General features: G+C 45.5%; 2 protein-coding genes across 12 annotated transcripts in view; both read right to left on the bottom strand.

Moving 5' to 3' along the window:
- The window catches only part of SMS (spermine synthase), a 53807-nt gene extending 38529 nt beyond the window's left edge, over positions 1-15278 (bottom strand). The window contains exon 1 of the mRNA XM_027054597.1: positions 14882-15278. Coding sequence (XP_026910398.1) covers positions 14882-15263 — 382 coding nt within the window. The 5' untranslated portion in view covers positions 15264-15278. The remainder of the gene's footprint in view (positions 1-14881) is intronic.
- A 267-nt stretch (positions 15279-15545) lies between these two features.
- MBTPS2 (membrane bound transcription factor peptidase, site 2) overlaps positions 15546-19333 on the bottom strand; it is a 98081-nt gene continuing 94293 nt past the window's right edge. For 10 of the 11 annotated variants that reach the window (XM_053202163.1, XM_053202161.1, XM_053202162.1 and 7 more), the window contains 3 exons: positions 18087-18188; positions 16178-17945; positions 15546-15863 (listed from right to left, as the gene is read on the bottom strand). The gene's annotated coding sequence lies outside the window, so the exon portion shown is untranslated. The remainder of the gene's footprint in view (positions 15864-16177; positions 17946-18086; positions 18189-19333) is intronic. The other variant, XM_053202165.1, reaches the window with a different exon arrangement.

Raw genomic sequence — 19333 nt, 5'->3', positions numbered from 1 at the left:
ATGTGCTGAAAACTACTGAAATGAATATTTTAAATGGGGGAGCAGTATGGCAAGAGAGTCATCTCAATAAACCTGTCCCAAAAAAATACAAACACACAAGCTGCACTTCCAGATTCTCAGGTACTGTGAAGTAGTCAAGGCAACAGAAAGTTCCAGAAGTTGACTGTTCCCCTACAACCAACCATAAATAAGCCAGGCCTTAGGCACAGGTTAAAGGGGCTCCAAGGGGCAGTCTCCTCTACCCATCCACCCGACCCATTAACGAATAACAAGTATCTGAGCAGCTGGTGTGTGCAGGCACTGTCCCAGGCAGCGGACATGGCTTTCATGCCACGAACACACACCTGCGGCCAGTCTCAGCGCCTCAGTTCAATCACTCAGTGCCTCAGTTCCATGCTATGTGTGGCATGGCCACTATAGTTAATAACAGTGCATCATGTATTTGAAAGTGGCTGGGAAGAGTGGATCTTAAAAGTTCTCATCACAAGGGAAAAACCTGTAATTATATATGGTATTGGATCTTAACTAGACTTCCTGTGGTGATCTTCACAAGATAATACAAATATCAAATCATTATGTTGTACACCTAAATCTAATACTTAACATCAATTACACATCAATAAAAAAAATGCTTAGGGCACCTGGGTGGCTCAGGCGGTTGAGCATAGGACTTAGGCTCAGGTCACGACTTCACGCGAGGTCGAGCCCCACATCAGCCTGTCAGCGCAGATCCTCTGTCTCCCTCTCTCTGCCCCTCTCCTGCTTGCGCTCTCCCAAAAATAAATTAATATTTTAAAAATTCTTTTAATTTAAAATCATAGCAGTGATATAGGGCCACAAAACACAGAAAGGGACAAATGACAAACAATTTGGGGGGTTATTTTCCGAGCAGTTTCTGATATTCACAGAGAACCAAACCAAGGAAAAGTTAGCTACAGAAAGAAAGAAAAAAAAGTACTGACATTAGACTGACAACCATACAACACAACACAGAAATGACACCCAAGCTCTTTTCACACAAATGTGCATTAAGAAACCCACATGAGGCTGTTTACAGTACCAGCCACAACTACTATTTCTTAAAACTCACATTACAGTACACTAGGCATACTGTAAATATGTTGCTAATTATTTCATTGCCCTGCCTTCCCTTCCCAGCTGCAAGAGAGCAAGAAAGCAAGAGATCAAGAGGCATTTCCCATCACCCCCAACACTTACTGAAAAGAGGCAAGAGCCTCATTCTACGTCTCTCCATAAGCCTTATGAACTAATCTCCTTATGAAATTAAAGAAGGGTTCATAAAAATATAATTTATGAGACACAATCCTAACCCCTCTTTATTCTGGAACCCAATACTGTACCCTCTTCTTCCTGGTACACCCGTTTCCCCCACAAGGAGTCTTCAAATCAGCCACAACCCACAAGCCTCAGTGAGCACAGAGAGGGAAGCACCCCCAGAGAGTGCCCACATTCTGACCTAGCCCACATGGGAGGCTAACCAAGAGTTATCAAGTAAGGCACAGAAAGGGGAGATTATGCAAAAGCCTGGCTTTCACATGGGGAGAATGGAACAATTTGTGGTCATGAGATGCTGGACATCTGGCCACCTGACCTCTCCCAGAAGGCATCATTTGAGCAACACAAGGCATGCCCCAGACTGCACAGGTCCAAGGTCCATGTTTTCAAAGAGGAAGTAGTCAACTCGGGGTAGAGCTGTGGAAGAGAGAAGACCACCAAGGCAGAGGACACAAAGAGGCCAGGACCACAAAAAGCCCTCTCTGGGGGCCACACTCAACCCAACGGTTAGAAGCCCCAAAATGAGATGAAACCAGACCCAGCTGCAGCATAAAACGGATGAGCAAGGTGGCAAGAGGGGACTTGTAGAGTCTGAGGTTAGAGGACAGGAGAAGATTTAACCTAAGGCGCCTGGACCAAGAAAAATAACCAGCCCTCACCTTCAGTTCACAACTGCCATCCACAGTCCACTGGGAGGAGTGGAAAGGTCCCAGTGGCCACCTGCCACCACCCCTTCATCCCACAAAGCAGAGAGATGAAAACGGGTTACAAGCTGGCCCAGGGTCAGACAGCAATGCTTTCCTTCAGCTCCACCCAGAAGGAAAACCAGATTTCTTCCCCAAAGTACTAACTGTGGGATTGCCGATTCTAGTATCCAGGAACACTTAGCCAGTACCAGGAATATCCAGCTCTCTTCCCGCTAACTTTAGGTGGGCAGAGTGTCTTATCAACCATTTATATTTCCTTTTAATTTTTTTAATGTTTATTTATATTTGGGACAGAGAGAGGGAGAGCACTAGGAGGGGAAGGGGCAGAGAGAGAGGGAGACACAGAATGTGAAGCAGGCTCCAGGCTCTGAGCTGTCAGCACAGAGGCTAATGCGGGGCTCAAACCCACGGACCCTCAGATCATGACCTGAGCCAAAGTCAGCCACTTAACTGACTGAGCCACCCAGGCTCCCCTGAATCTTAATTTTTAATAGGGGAGTAGATTCCATTATATTTATCATGATCATTAACACTTTTATTATAAATGTCATATTTTTATGCTATTTTTAATGTTGCCTTATATTTTAATTTGTTTTATGAATTTTAAATTTGTTTTTCCCTTTTGAGTGTTTGCTTTTATCTTCTTCATTTCTTTGGAAGCCATATATACTCCTTTTGATACTGGTAAGTGTGACTTTTCAGTTTGAGATCATGACCTGAGGCAAAGTCAGACACTCATCCGACTGAACCACCTAGGCGCCCCCCCAGTTATATTTCTACAAACAATTCTAGGGCTTATGCCCAAGCTTCCATGCCAGACTGCAAATCAACAATGAACAGTATTTCTAGAGATAAAGCAGTTTGGAGTTCATGTTATCAAAAGAATTACATTTATATCAAAGCTGCCCCTGAGGCAACCCCAGGACCGTCTCTTCCTCCGGCACCTTCTCTTCCTCTGGCTTTGGCCAGGGCACACTCAGCAAAGTCAACATTCAGGATGGCACCCTCCAGAATGAACCTCCAAGATTACTCAGCACCCAGGAGGTGCTGGAACCATAAATGCCACAGAGATAAAGACAAAGGACACAAGTCAAAAACTCCCTGGACAACGAGAGGGGTGTGTACTATGATGGATTCCAGATGACAGAAAGGCCATTGGGGGGGGGTGGGGGTGTTGCTGGGAATCAGTGCTTGAATATTTTTCCAGATGGCTCTAAAGCAAGCCACTGGACTTAGATGGTCTAAAGACATGAGCGGGCAAACTTGTTCCATAACGGGCCACACAGTAAAGATTTCAGGCTTTGCAGGCCAAATCAGGGCTGTGTCAGTCACCAGGAAGCCAAACAAAGGATGCCAGAAGAGCAAGATGTGGCCCAAGGGCCGAACTTTGTTGACCCCTAGTCTAAGGTCTTTTCCAGCTCTAAATTCCTAACCAACAGGCATAGGGACACTCAGCTGTAATTCTATAACCTGAATTTCCAGAAGTGACGTTCTTAGAATTTGAGACTAGAATAATATGAATACTTCCTCCATTCAAGTTGGCAACTTATTAAATGGGGGGGGGGGGGGAATAACAGCTAATAACCTATATAAATATAACCAGGACCCCTGCTTTTTAAGGAATACATAGAAGTAACATTAGCAGCTAACAGAGAAGCTGCACTGGAGAATGACAATATTTAAGAGTACTAGTCAAAGGGGCACCTGGGTGGCTCAGTCGGTTAAGTGACTGACTTCGGCTCAGGTCATGATCTCACAGTTCCTGAGTTCGTGCCCCGAGACAGCTCAGAGCCTGGAGCCTGCTTGGGATTCTGTGACTCCCTCTCTCTCTGCCCCTCCCCCACTCACACTGACTGTCTCTCTCTCTCTCTATTAAAAAATACTTTTTTAAAAAAGAGTACTAGTCAGCATTTTAAAGTCACAAATTGCTAATCTATGCTCCCACTTCAAGAACATAGAAAAAGAGAAAAATAAACCCTAAGTAAACAGAAGGAGATAAAGATAACAGCAGAAATCAATGAAATTAAAGACAGAAAAACTACATAGAAAAAAAATCAATGAAGCAAAAAGCCATTTCTTTATCAAGATCACTAAAAATGACAAACTCTAGGCAAGATTGACAAGAGAAAAAAAGGAGCGAAGATAAGATTGCCAATATTAGGAACAGAACGAGAGATATCAATACAGACCCGCAGACACCAAAAGAATAAAGGAATCCCACAAACTCTACACACATAAATTTAGCAACTTAAAAGGAAATGGGCCAATTCCTAAAAAAACAAACTACCATAACTCACCAATATGAAATAATCTGAATAGCTCTATAACTATCAAAGAAATTGAATCTGTAATTTGAAAACTCCAAAATAGAAATCTTGACGGCCAGATGATTTCACTGGAGAGTTCCAAACATTTAAAGAGTAACACCAATTCTATACAAAATCTCTTACAGAATACGGATAAGGAATGCTTAACTTATGAAACTATGATCCTAATACCAAACCACACAAAGACAATCCACAAAGAGAAACGTACAGACCAGACAAATATCCCTCATGAATATATAAACATGAAAATCCTTCGCAAATTATTAACAAATAAGAATTCAGCAATAAATAAAAATAATTATGTACCATGAACAAGCGGGATTTATTCCAGGTTTGCAAGGCTGGTTCAATATTAAAACAAAACAAAAATCAATGTGATCCACCATATATAATAAGACGCTAAAGAAAAATCACATTATTAATTGATGCAGACAAAGTATCTGACAAAATTCAACATCCATTCAAAATAAAAACACACACAGGGGCGCCTGGGTGGCTCAGTTAAGCATCCGACTTCGGCTCAGGTCACGATCTCACAGTTCGTGAGTTCGAGCCCCGCGTCAGGCTCTGTGCTGACAGCTTGGAGCCTGGAGCCTGCTTCCGCTTCTGTGTCTCCCTCTCTCTCTGCCCCTTCCCTGCTCATGCTATGTCTCTCTGTGTTTCAAAAATAAATAAACATTAAAAAAAAAAAAGAAAATAATACATCATAAACACACACACAAAAAGGCAGTAACAGAGGGGAACTTCCACAACTTGGCAAAGAGCGTAAAAAACCTAAAGCTAGCATTGTACTTAATGGCAAGACTGAATGCTATTAATGCCAGCTTAGTAAGGCACAGAGAGGTCAAGAACTTGCCTGAGGTCACACAGCTAGTAAGTTATAGATCCAGGATTCAAATTCAGTGAGTTTTGAGTCCAAAATCCAGTGCTTTTAATCACAACATTGTGTTGTCTTTCCTCAATTATAGTTGTGACAAGAATAAGTAATTTGTTCCATATAGCAAATCATCAACAGTGGTTATCTACTTCTAACAGTATTATAGATCTGGGTTCCCCTCTTTATATTTCCCTACATATCTTGCACATAGGCTAAAATGAGCAAATAATTTTCAAAACAAAAAAATTATGTAAAAAGACAAACACATAAACCATTACATGAACAGCTCCTGCAGTTTCTTCAAGTAAAGCCAGATCCTTTATCAAAGAAAAAAACACAAGAGCTCTATTAACAATTTAATATTCACAAAATGCTTAAAAAGTTATGGAGATGTAATGCACAGCATGGTAACTTTAGTTAACACTGCATTATATAGTTGAAAGTTGCTGAGGGCAGATCTTGAAAGTTCTCATCACAAAAAAATTTGTTAACTATGTATGGTAATGGATGTTACCTAGACCTATGGTCTTGATCATTTCACAATGCATAAATGTAAAATCAAAACATTGTACATATGAAACTAATATCATACATCAATTATACTTCAATAATTAAAAAAAGCATTCCACCCTGTACCAAGTTTAAGATACTTATATATTCACCTCTAGAAATTAAGAATGTCCATTAGCATATCAGTCGTGCAGTTTTTTGTTTTGTTTTTGTTTTTTTTTTTGAGAGAAAGAGAGCAGAAGGGGCAGAGAGACGGAAACGAGTGAGAATCCCAGAAAGTAAGAATCCCAAGCAGGCTCCATGCTGTCAGCACAGAGCCCAATGCGCGGCTGGATCCCATGAAGAGCCCAATGCACGGCTGGATCCCAAGAACCGTGAGATCATGACCTGAGCAGAAGCGTGAGCTGGTGAGCTGTGTGAGCTGACAGGTCTTAAACACAATGTCTTTGGCGCCTGGGTGGCTCAGTCGGTTAAGCGACAGACTTCAGCTCAGGTCATGATCTCTCAGTTTGTGGGTTCCAGCCCTGCACTGGGCTCTGTGCTGACAGCTCAGAGCCTGGAGACTGCTTCGGATTCTGTGTCTCCCTTTCTCTCTGTCCCTCCCCTATCCACACTCTGTGTCTCTCTGTCTCTCTCTCTCTCAAAAATAAATAAATATTAGATACAACAGGTCCTAGAAATTTTTCAGGATTCTCACTGGAGAAATGTCCATTCTAAGGAAATGGAGTCATGCAACACAAACACATGTCATACCTTAAAACTCAAGAGTGTTCCTTAAAAATTCTGCTTTAACTTAAAGAGCTTCTTTAAATAAAGACCAACCTTCAAATCACATGCCAATGCTTTACTTCCTGCCTCTTCTTTTGCCAGCAGAACTTGCCTTCTCTTTCAGTAAGTTAAATTCACAGGTCTTTATAACTGAACATCTTTATCCACTGGCACAATTTCAAAGTACTCAGTATTGCAATTAGTGTTAGGTGTTTTATGTATCATTTGACACTCTTCCAAACATTTTATTGGACATCCCACCCAACAACACTGTGTGGGATTTTGGTATCATTAGCGCCTTCAAGCAGACAGAGAAATTAAGGTGCATGTGAAACTAACCCAGAGGGTCTTCTGGAACATGCTACCAGTTCTTCCCAGCTCCTTTTGGGTGTACTGCTTGGCATATAAATGCAATTGATCGCAAGCATGGCCACTAGTTCAGTGGCTCCTTCCAGAGCTCAGATGACAGTATCAGTTTAATGAAATCCAGGCCCACCACAATTTAGGGCCCCCGAGTTGTTTTTCCTGGGGTCTGGAGAAGTGCCTAGTTGTAAGGGTTTCAAAGAGCATTTGTGCCATGGTTTACATACTTGGTTTAAAGATTCAATTGAGGAGGTTTCCCGACTCTTCAAAAAGAACTGAGCCTGTAAGTAAACTACCATGAAATGGTGGTTGGAGTGGCAGCACACACCAGCAGGCTTGGGTTACAAGTGCAGTGAGATGGCGGATTAAAACGCTTGGAATGTGTGGGACTCCAGATACTAAACTCAGGAACAGCTTCACTGAACACGTTTTTAAACAGATGCCCAGCCACAATCCAGGAACTTTCTAACCAATCCTTACCTGCCAAGGATTAGTATGACCGCGTTGGTCTCAACTCAAACGACAAAGCCCATAATTCCAAATCCTACCCAGGTAGGGAGCCTGACACCAAAAGCTCTAACTTTTCAAAGCTATGAGACCACAGCACTTTGTTCCGTCCATCTCCCAACAAAGTACCAAAGTCCTGTGTGACCATTCAAATACAGCCCATTTCATTATATTTAGATGCAAAGATTTCCAAGCTGCTAACTCATGCACTGCAAAACCTTCCATTATGTTTAGACGAATTTCTTATGCTCATTTAATATATTTTAGAGAAAGTGAGAAGCAGGAACAGGGAAGAGCAGGGGAGAGGGGTAAAGGAAGAGAGAGATCTCAAGCAGGCTCCACACTCAGCACAGGGCCCAACACAGGGCTCGATCCCACAACCCTGTGACCATGACCTGAGCTGAATCCAGAGTCGGACATTCAACCAACTGAGCTACCCAGGTGCCCCTAAATATCAATTAACGTAAATATCAATTAATATCTTAAGTTTTTTTCAGTTTCCAATCTGGGAAGTTAAAAAGAACGTTCTATTTTTATTTGCTTCTCTCCTTGTTGGGTTGAACACCATCATGTATACTTCTATGCCACTTGTATGTTTTTTTCTATATTACCCAAATATGATTTTATTTAACGGTATACTAGCGTCTAGTCATAAGACCTTTGGTTTGTTGTTTGTTAAAAATATTAAGTTTTTGCCATACATGATGCATACATTTTCTATCTTAATTTTAGCCAACTTAAAATCAGCTTTCCCCCTTCAAAAAAACACAAAGTGTCCACTGTTGGTTACTAAGTTGGAAAATGCTATCCTTAACAAATGTCACACGCAGGACTTCAGAGTACTTGAAAATGCACCTCTCATTAGGTGGAGTGGAGATTGTTCCTAATGCCTGGATTATGGAGTCAATTTCTTAAACAGGTGTTATCCCTTCCACAGCACTTAAAATTATGATAGAGAACCACCAAATAACTAGATGAGGCTTCTTGAGATAAAGCACAAAGTAATTTTACCATACACTACCTCTACAGGCTTAAAAAAATGGGTGTAACTTTGGAACTACACTCTAAAAAGATTCATTATGGTTTATACAATTTTTTAATGGCAAGTTCACAAAACTAATTCCCAGCAATGTGCAATTACTCAGCCTGGAGTCAAATACAGCTTCATTAGTGCAATTAAGAATCTTTGCAGAGTTGGGGTAAAAAGAGTTTAAAAAAAACAAAGTAAGAGTGTGCCAAAGGAAGAGAGATTCCAGAGACCTCCCCCAAACAGTCCATAAAACATTTGCAAACAACATTCAAGTTGAAAGAATACCTAAAGGACAAAAAAATACCTCACCCAGAGCTGTTCAATTCCTAGTGTGGGTGCCTCCCAGCTACTTGGAAGCACAGGGAGCATGAGACTCAAATGTGTGTTGGGGGAGGGAGAACTGGGTAGAAATGGAGAACTGGGGGATGATATGGAGTTCCGCCTTTAGCCACAAGGAGATGAGGACACACTGGAGGCTTTTTAAATGAGAAACGGGACAAGGAATCTGTTGAGTTTCTGGCGACCAAGCCCGTCCCCAAAATGGAGACAAACTGGGAGAATGTGGCCAAGAAGTGTAGCTGGGAAAATGGCTGAGCAAGGAATTGGGTGTAGCAGGTAGAATGCACAGGATTTAACTGGCTGATTGGTGCCTGAGACTGGGGGATGCCCCAGGTTCCTGATACAAGAGTTTTTTTGTTTTAATGAGGATCCTATTATAGTGGTTCTTGTACGTAATTAGCATCAGAACTAGTGGAAGGAAGCTGGCTAAAAATGCAAATTCCAGAAACTCCCCCCGCAGCCCAGACCATGATTTGGCCAATCTAGAAAAGGACCCAAGCAGGCACTCCCCTCTTCCCAGTCATCAGCCCCCTCAAGGCTTCATTGTTAAAGCCGGTGTTGAGGGGGCGGGGGTGTTGTTATCACAATGGTAGATAAAGTGTGATAGGATAAGAGGAATGATAATGCTGAGACAAAGGGGAAAGTTTTGTCCTCTTGAACAATAAATAGTAGCAATCAAAACTGGATTTTTTGGGGGTTTCAACCACACAAAGACGATATGCTTCTACCTGAAAGCAACTTAACAAATACAAGGAAAGAGTGGGAGCTCCAAGAATGGATGGAAGGTTCAGGAAATCAAGGAGCGAAGATCACCAGAAGCCAATGGGCTCAGCTGCGTAGGAAATGCTGGCCAAGCCCTCTGCTCTGAACCAACCCCAGGGCAAACCTTGGAGGAAGGTAACACCCTCCCTCCCTCTAGAACTACTCATGTGTGTATAATGGAGACTTCCAAAAAGAACCAGATCAGTCACCTGGATTACAGCAATGACCTAGCTAAAAATTTACTTCGGGGATTCTCTACCCCAGCACCACTGATGTCTTGGGGTGTCAATGTTGGGGGCGGGAGGGATGCTGTCCTGTGCATCGTAGGGTGTTGAGCATGCGTCCCTGGCCTCCCCACTCATGATAACCAAATATGACCCCAGATACTGCCAAATGCCCCCGGGAAAGCACGGGGGTGGGGGGAGACAGGGTTGGGAATCACAGCCTCAAACTAAGAGGCTTCGCAGTTGTGGAATTAACAAAGGCCTTGGAATCAAATAGACAAAGCTTTCAATCCCAGCTACCACATTTAGAAGGTGAAAAACTTCAATGGGCCTATTTATTCATCTTTAAAATGGGGATAACAGGACCTACCACAGGGTTGTAGTGAGGATTACGTAAAATAACGTGTAATGCGCTTAGGGCAATGCTTAGCCCAGGAGGCAACTAATGAATACTGGCTTTTATGTTTTCAAAGGGTGTCTGTCTTGAAGAGGAACCAGGGATATCTGCTTACAGCTCTGGCCTTGAGTGGAAACCTACTCTGCCTAAAAGAAACTACACAGAAAAGACAGTCTCCTTTCTCTCCAGCTTGTAGGGGCTCTGAACCAGGGAGCTTTTGGACTCCCCATGGGCCAGTAGATAAAATTCAGGGGGTCTGTTAACTTAGATGAGAAAAACTATGCATCCTCATTTACACTAGTTGAAATTGAGCATTTTCTTCAATTATGCTTTTAAAACCACCTATCAACTATACTGGGCTATTGTCACCAATAAAATCATTACAGCTTTTTCTTACATCACAGTTGAAATACCGACTTTCTCAGCTCTACCTCGAAATTATGGAAGTTATTAGGCCTGATGCCAGATACTGTTATTTAGTATGCTACTGAAGAAGCATATATTACTATGCTACATATGTGGGATTTTTTTTATTTTGAAAATTGTATTTTAAAGTAATTAGGTTACTTTATGCATTTACAATTCTTACTGAGGGGGCGCCTGGCTGGCTCAGAAAGGCATGAGACTCTTCATCTCAGCGTCATGAGTTCGAGCCCCACGATGGGTGTAGAGGGGGCTTAAATAAACCTTAAAAAAATATATAGCAAATTCTTACTCTGAGAAGAGCTCCACAGTCTTCCCTGATGAGGGTCAAAGGCACAAAAGAAGAACCCCTACCCTAAACCTTTTTGGCCAAGCCTATAATCCCCAAGCGGCCTTCTGTTCTTAATTTACTAAGCAACATCTTTGTTATAAAACTAATTTCCGAATTGGATTAACACAAGTCACTTTTGGTCCCTATATAGAGACCAGCGGTCCAAACATGAACATAACAGCATCAGACAGGTTTCTTTACTCAGGACCCATAATGTGTGCCTTGTTTTCCCCTAGGGTACTTGAACTAGCTTTCAATCTTTACCATAACATCAATCGGGTCCATTTAACACTTACTAAACATCTAGGATGTACCAGAATGGTGTCCAGGATACAGACATTGGGGCCTGCCTTCAAAGACACTCCCAGCTCAGGGGGAAGAAATGAGGCATGGAACTGCTAGACCTGAGGGCTGACCAGCCAGCTAGAAGACTGTTGGCTCTAACGGGGCAGGCAGAGGCCATGTGTACCACACTCACCTCTGTGTACCAAGGTAGGGGTTCTTATTTTGTGCCTTTGACCCTCATCAGGGAAGAGGGTGGAGCTCTTCTCTGACGCTGCCTAGCGCCTATGACTAGGAACAAAAACCATGTGTCCTCCGCCAGCCCAGAGATGCTTAAACCATACAAACATGGGACATGTTGGTTCTTGTTTGCCTCAGCTGAGAAATCATAAAATATTTTCTGGGTTCAAGAGTCCAATACTTTACTGACAAGATGACCAAAGATGAAGTTTTGTTTTTAGCAAAAATTAAAATTTCCTGAGTTATGTCATCAGCCACAACACTAAAGAGGCACCACCAGGCCCAACCTATAATTGTCCTTAGTGGCCCAGTGGCTGCTGGGTACCAGCTGGCTTGCACTCTTAAGTTATATGGAATCGCAATGTAATAACTAAGTGGTTCAAGTTTAATTCCATTAAAATCACATCATGGAACTCGAGCATTAGGAAGGATTACTGACAAATGGGAAAAAGAACATGAATCCAGGCTCCACAGGCATTTGACTCACCCCTGAGTCACATCCAGTACTCACCATGCCAAGACTAATGCCTTTTGACTCATTATCAATTAAAATAAATGTTTTTGGAGACGTCACACACAGGTGGTAGATTTCTCACCTAGTGCCCCTAAATGAAAAGTAGAACGGGGGTGCCTGGGTGCCTTAGTTGGTTAAGTGGCCAACTCTTGATTTCAGCTCAGGTCATGATCTCACCATTTGTGAGTTCGAGCCTGGCATCAGGCTCTGCACTGACAGGGTGGAACATGCTTGGGATTTTCTGTCTCCTTCCCTCTCTGCCCCTCCCCAGTTTGCGCTCTCTCTCTCTAAAAAATAAATAAACATAAATTATGAAAATAAGAACTTATAAGATCCTACTCTAGCCAAATCCCCTTATTTTCCATGTGTATACACCTACAGGCAGCAAGGGTGACAGGTCTCCCCCCAAATCAAGTGATGGGGGGATACAATACGAATCAGAGTTTTCTTACTCCCAGAACACTTTTGTAGGGACTCAAGAACTAACAAAGATGCATACATACACACCTCCCTCTTTAGTAGTATTTCTTCCTAGAATTTTCTTCAGCTTGCCATCAAAATTTTTTCATCTTTGGGGTGCCTAGGTGGCTCAGTCATTTTTAGTGTCTGACTCTTGATTTCGGCTCAGATCATGATCTCAAGAACCATGAGTTTGAGTCCTGCATCGGGCCCTGAGGCTGACAGCCAGAGCCTGCTTGAGATTCTCTCTCCCTCTCTGTCCCTACCCAATTCGCATGCGCACACACGAGCTCTCTCTCAAAATAAACAAATAAACTTAAAAAAAAAAAAACAACACAAAACTTTCTCAACTTTAAGACTAACAGATTGAGAATTAAGGATAATTGGCTAGAATTTTTTTTTCTTTAATTAGATGCCACTTACACACCTTGCCAGCTCAGAACCTTCCAGTTTCTCCAGCTCCCTTCTAAACTGTGATATGTGCCTATGTTCTAGGTCTATGGTTCTCTCCCTCTCTAGCCAGTATCAACCCCAAGTGTTAAAGTTCTCTTGCTTGGGGCGCCTGGCTGGCTCAGTCAGTAGAACACGTGACTCTTAATCTCAGGGTCATGAGTTCAAACCCCATGTTGGGCGTGGAGCCTACATAAAAAAATAAGAAATTTCTCTTTCATTTTCTTCATAGGGTGAAGGTTTCCCCCCACTTTCACAACGGAACACAGATGCCCATTGTAAGCCATCATTTCAACATAGAACACTTGAATGAAGCTGAAAGCTGTTTAAGGCTTCAGGCAAGGACACAGATGGAGAGAATGCCATAATCTTCCAGCCTCCTCCTGAGATTACCGTTCTTAAAGCCTAGAAAAACCATGCTCAGTAAGTACAGGTGAGTGTTCACAAATGCTTACTACCAAGGACATTTCCTAGACTCACCTCTTAGCAACTGGATGACCCTGAACCACTATTTCTTCCTAAGGCCTCAAGCTCATACATCACCTCTAAACTGAGTATGCAAGAACCTTCAGTAACCACTAATCCCTAAAATTGGCAGGTCAATCACTCAACAAAACCTTAGCTATCTCATACCCCACACTAGCTGCAGGTCCCAATCACCATTTTATCTCCTGATTCTCTCATTTGTATCCCTTCTCTATACCCTCAACTAAGAAATGCGGGAACTAAAAAATGCGTTGTTTTCTCCAAGTCACTTCCCAACCACCCGAATACACTGACATTACTTAACAACCTTGTATGTTTTGCAGCAACTGCCTTAACATTAAGCTCTATAAAGTGTGCACCGTCCTCCCCCACTTTTTTTTTTCTTAACCACCGGGAAGGGAATAGTCGGAAAGGCTGAAACCTAAGGCCAAATTCACATGCAGAGTCCATCAAGAAAGATGCAAACCTAGGTCTTGCTTCTAACCCTGAAAGGTTTTTTTGTTTTTTGTTTTTTAATTAAATCTTTGCCTTTGGAAAGCCTTTAAACATGGGGGAGAGAAACGCAAAGTGAGTATTCAAAATTTCAAGGAAAGAGAAAGTGAGAAAGTCAAGGTTTTAAGTGGGAGCCGAAAAGGTTGCTCCATCCAATTTGAGGAAAACGGTGAAAAGGCGAGATACGGATGAGACGCTACAAATGGAATGTACGGGAAGCGCTGATTCAAGTCTGCAGCGCCTAAAGGTTTAAAAGCCATCAGAAAAAAGGCTGGCAGTCCTACCCCTCCCCCCCCTCAACACACACGAGAAGCACCTAGAGAAACCATGCAAAATACCCTTCCCCTTCCTAATTCCTACACACAGCTCCAACTTTCCAGCTCTCTGTTGTGGCCGGCTCTGTGTTCCAAGCCTCCTCGATTGGGGGAGTTATAATTCCCGCGCCCAGATCTCGCCGCCCGCCCCCCCCAGCAAGAATCATCGTTTCCCCTCCCGTTCCCCCCCCCCCCCCGCCCCGTCTCTTTCCGCGGGACCCGTCTCCTACGCAGTCTGCTAAAGAATTCTGCAAGCGCCGCGCGGCTCCCACGAGGGGACCCCGCGCCCCGGGGTGCAAGGAATTTACCCGCCTCCGAGAACAGGAAAAGGTCACGCGGGCGGCCCCGCGCGGCGCACGCCCCCCCCCCGCCCCTGCACCGCCACCCCAACGGGGCCCGCGGACGTGGGGGGTGTTCCTCCCGAGCCACGCGGCGCAAAGGGGACCCTCGCAGCGGCGACCACGCCCGCGTGGGGCGCGGGTGGGCGACCCGGGCCTCGAAGGGCGGCGGCGCCGCCGGCGGAGGGGTGCGGGGAAGGGGCCCTCCGGGCCCCACGCTGCAGCGGGGACCGAGCGCGGTGCGACCAGGAGCGCGGCCTCCGCCGGGTCGCGGGTCCACGCAGCCCCTCAGCGCGCTCGGCGCGGCAGCGGGAGAGACGCCGGGGCCGCGCGGGCCATCCGCATTGTTCGGCCCGCGGCGCGCGCCCCGCCTGGTCCCCGCTGGCCCCGGCCCGGCGGGGGCAGCCGCGCCGGGGCCGGGCAGGTGGCGGCCGCGCGCCCTCACCTTTGGCGCCGAGCATGAAGTCGAGCGTGCTGTGCCGTGCTGCTGCCATAGTGAGGCGAGGCCCTGTGCCATGCCTGGGGGAGGCGGCCACGGGAGACTGGGGGGCCGTGCGGCGTGTCAGGCTGCGGCCGGCGGGGAGTGCGCCGCGCCCGGGAGGCCGAGGGTAGGAGGTGGGAGGGACCGCCGGGAGCGATCCGGGGCGCGGGGGCGGGGTCGGGCCCGCCTCCGGGAGGGAGGAAGCGAGGACGCCCGCAGCCCCGAACTTGGAGCGCAGGGTGTGGGGCCTCGCTAATGTAATGGTGGAAACGTGGGCGCCGTGCTCCCCGGCGTGCGTCACCAATGGCCGCTCCCGCGCCGAAGATCGGGCGGGCGCTCCCGCCATCCGTTAGGTCACCTTAGGTTTGAACAGCGCAGCACGACTTCCGGGGGGCCCACCCCCTACACTTCCCCCAGACCATCCCCCAAGCCAGGGCCCCTCTTACTTCCTGGCCAAGTCCAGAAAATCAAGCGCTAGTATCCACCCTGTAGTCTAAAAGTACTGCCGCTTTTTCCTTAACTCTTCGAATATTACAGTTAAACCCATTAGAATTATTGCCATTATTATTAGCAAGGGTCGGTTTGCATTTCAGAACCAAAGAGAAATCTCTTGGGTATTTAAGTTACCTGCGTTTGCATGAAAAATGGGAATGGTGGAGAAGCAAGTCGGAGGATAAGGCTGTTAATGTTGATTTAATTACAGATTTCAGAGTTGCTCCACCATTTCGGATGCCTCTGTTCGAGGCAGTGAACCTTTCCGTTGTGGGCTTGTCTTTGAGTTGGGGCTTATGGCTGGTGTTCAACACGATGTGGCAAAGGAGAGAACATCAATTTCTGCGCACTGAAGCCCTCCTTTATTCCACTGACAGTATTACTAGGCAGATGACTCCATCATCCCATCAGTCTTCTGTGAGTCTCTGGTCGTCCGGAAGCTCCACAGGAATTGCTGTAAAAGCAGGACAAAGTTTAAATCAGTGAACTCATGTACCCCCGTAAAAGCAGGAAGAACCTAGATATTAAACTCCCCTCTCCTGCAAGCAGTCCCTAGTGGCTATTTTCCTGAGTCCTTCACCTTTCTACAAGGAACTGGGCAGTGTCTTCATAAGTGATCTTTACAAACTATCCCATTAAGAACTAGATTTCCTTTTTACCACTTGCATTTACCTTTTCCCACCACAGCCACCTGTTTGCTGCTCTGCGTGTTTTCCTTTCTTCTGGGATCCCAGGTTCTCAATTTCACGAGCTATTCTGTTGTCTCACCCTTCAGTCTCTACAGCTTAGTCTGCAGTTCCTGCTTTCATCCTGGGATATTCTCCAGTTCTTGCCACTCCTCTGGAGTCAGGTCAGGGGGATACAGTTGTCCCTTGTCACACTGCAGGATCAGTAGGACTCCAAAGGTCTCAAGTGGGCCGCTTGCCAGTCAGTGGCAGGGTGGGCCTCTAGGGCATGTAACCTATGCGTTGGCACAGGGCCTCATGCTCAGAAGGGCCCTGCACTTGGTTTCTCTGCTCTCACTTTCTTGAAATTCGTAGTAATTTTGAACAAGGGGCCCCGTGTTTTCCTTTTGCACTGAGCCTGCAAATTATGTAGCCAGTCCTGCTCAGCAGCTTGTGTCCTGTGGTGCAGGCAGCAGTGGCCAGTGTAAGTGCCTCACCTTGCTTGTGCAAGGTGTGAAATAGAAATGAAATTCCTTGAGTTGCTTTGCCATTAGCTCATAGGATAGCTGTAACAAACGTGTAGTTTAACAACAATGCTTGGCGACGTTAGCGCAACATCAGAGATAAATGGGCCTTGAAATGGAGCCATCTTGTTGAGGTAATTTTAGGAGTTATTGTAAAGATGCTCACAATGTAGTGTATTACCTACCAATGACAGAATCCTGGCAAGATTATTAAAGGTAGGTCATGAACAGGAACCAAGGTCTTGAGGCCTCTTTAAACGTCTCCAACTGGGCTGTGAGTACCTATTTGGATTCTGGAATGTGTTCTCATTGTCTGGGTTTTATAAGCTAGGCCCCTGGCTTGGAGGCCAGGATAAGTCCTGTTACAGGATGAATAATCATTTTGTTTGTGGGAATTGTTTGTGTTACAATTGACCAGTGTATCCTGTGCAGCTTTTGTCACACCAGATAATTCAGCAACATATCCTGCAACAGAAAAGCAGGAGAAATTTACCAAACTACTGTCTGCACCCTTTTTTTTAATGTTTATTTATTCATTTTTGAGGGAGAGACAGACTTCGCACATACACGAGTGGGGGAGGGGCAGAGAGATAGGGTAAGAGAGAATCCCAAGCAGGCTCCAAGCCACCAGCGCAGAGCCCCACGAATTCACAGAGCTCCAACTCGCCAACCGTGAGACCATGACCTGAGCTGAAATCAAGAGTCAGACGCTTAACCGACTAAGCCACCCAAGCCCCCCACTGCCTGCACTCTTGAAACAACCTCCTAATCAAAATCTTGGCGATGGTGAAAATGTGGATATCAGGGATTCATATCCTCTGGCCTGACCTTGTCTGCTCTTGGCTGAAAGTGAAGTCTGACACAGAAAAGCAGCCCCTGCCATATGGGAACTGGCCCGGGCCATCTTCCGATGAACATAAATAATTCCTAAGAACACCAACATCAGACAAGGCCGCTCTGTGACCAGGATGGGACAAGACAAAAACAAGACCACTCTGTAATCCTGTCCGAACACGGAGAACAAGTGAACCTTGTCCAAACCACAACAGTCTCCACACATCCCCGAATCCTGGCCAATAGGAGTGACTGCTGCTCCTTTACCCATCACAGCCTTTCTCTGGTCTTCCCTGCTTCTCCAGAAGATGCATGAAGACCCCCGACCGTGGAAATCCCTCACTTCCAGCCAGCATCCAATCCAGAGATCACCTGGCTTCCTTAAACACTCCCCTAAAGCCCCTCCCACAGGCCCAGTCCTACGCGGGGTCCTGTCCGACGCGGCTCCCCGTGATGCACGCTGTCCGTCGCTGCCAGGAGAGGAGAACCGCCTGTTCCGCTCCAGATGTGTTCCTGTGGGCGGGAGATGGCTGGAGGGTAGTAACAATAGTGACTATAACATGAATGAAGTCTGTACTTAGAGTGAAAAATGCGTAGGTGATCCTCTTAACAAAATGCTACTTGTGTTAGGTATTACTCTTACCCAAAACTCACCTTCACATGAGTCCACCTGCTTCTTCGTAGTCAGGCCAACTTGGACGTCTGCAGCAGAGCTTTTATAAACTCGGAGTCACACTGCTCAGCAACAGTAACTACCTAGAGGGAAAAAGGAAGTCAAAAATAGAAAAAGACTCCGGTTGCCTGGGTGGCTCAGTCGGTTGAGTGTCCAACTCTTGATTTTGGCTCAGGTCATGATCCCAGGGTCATGGGATCAAGCCCCCTGTCAGGCTCCATGCTGAGCATGCTGAGCATGGGGTGGAGCCTGCCTGGGATTCCCTCCTCTCTCCCTTTGCCCCCTCCCCTACTCTTGCACACACACACTGTCTCTCTCTCTCTCTCTCTTTCTCTGTGGAAAAAAAAAGTTAAAAAAGAAAATGGAAAAAGGCTCTCCAGTGAAGAGGGGAAGGTGGTGACCGTGGCAGGGAAACAGAGTGCTAACTGGAAACCTCCCAGGCTGTAAGAACCCAGAGGCCACCGAGCCTTCCTTGTGAAGGGAGGTGGGGGGCGGGGTGGGGTGGGGACCAGCAGCCCTTAGCAGCTGCACCTGCCATCAAAGCCACTAGCCTTTTGTTTAACTGTTTTATTTTTTCTGTTTTCAGCAGTTCACTTGGGACCCATGGAGACACTCTGCCTCCCTGCCCCCTGTGTGCAGCTGTGGTGAAATCACTTCCTCTCTTAAAAAAACAAAACAAAACTCTGGCCTTAGCTCTTAGGGTTGAAATGGCTGTCAGAAAGCCGTATCACTCCCCCACCATTTTTCAGATAAATGTGGGCCTGGCCCAGTAAGTTAAACGTGATGTGAATTTCTGATTAAAAAGTATGCAACTGAGACTGGCTTGGAATCTTTGACACAGCGATTCTCAACTTTGCCTGCATACTGGCATCACCTCAGGATGAGGTTAAAACCAGCTGCTGCCCGGAACCTGACAGAGGTGCCACCCAAACATGGGGATTGCTAAAGAAAAACCCAGCAGATTCCAACACAAAACTGAGTGTGCCACTGCAAAACCAAAAAGCAGTGTGAACCACAATACATACAGCTACACACCCACAAGGATAGTTCTGATATAAATAAATACATTATGAAAGCCAGAAAGTAACAGGCGTCCGCAAGGCCATGGAGAAATTGCAGGTGGAAATGTGAAATGGTGTGGCCACTCTGTAAAACAGTTTGGCGAGTCCTTAAAAACTTAAATGTACAGTTACCATACGATCCAGCAATTCCACTCTTGGGTACGTAC

Source organism: Acinonyx jubatus, chromosome X, assembly GCF_027475565.1.
Source record: "Acinonyx jubatus isolate Ajub_Pintada_27869175 chromosome X, VMU_Ajub_asm_v1.0, whole genome shotgun sequence".
Classification (NCBI taxonomy): Eukaryota; Metazoa; Chordata; class Mammalia; order Carnivora; family Felidae; genus Acinonyx; species Acinonyx jubatus.
This window is presented reverse-complemented; position numbering and strand designations above follow the sequence as displayed.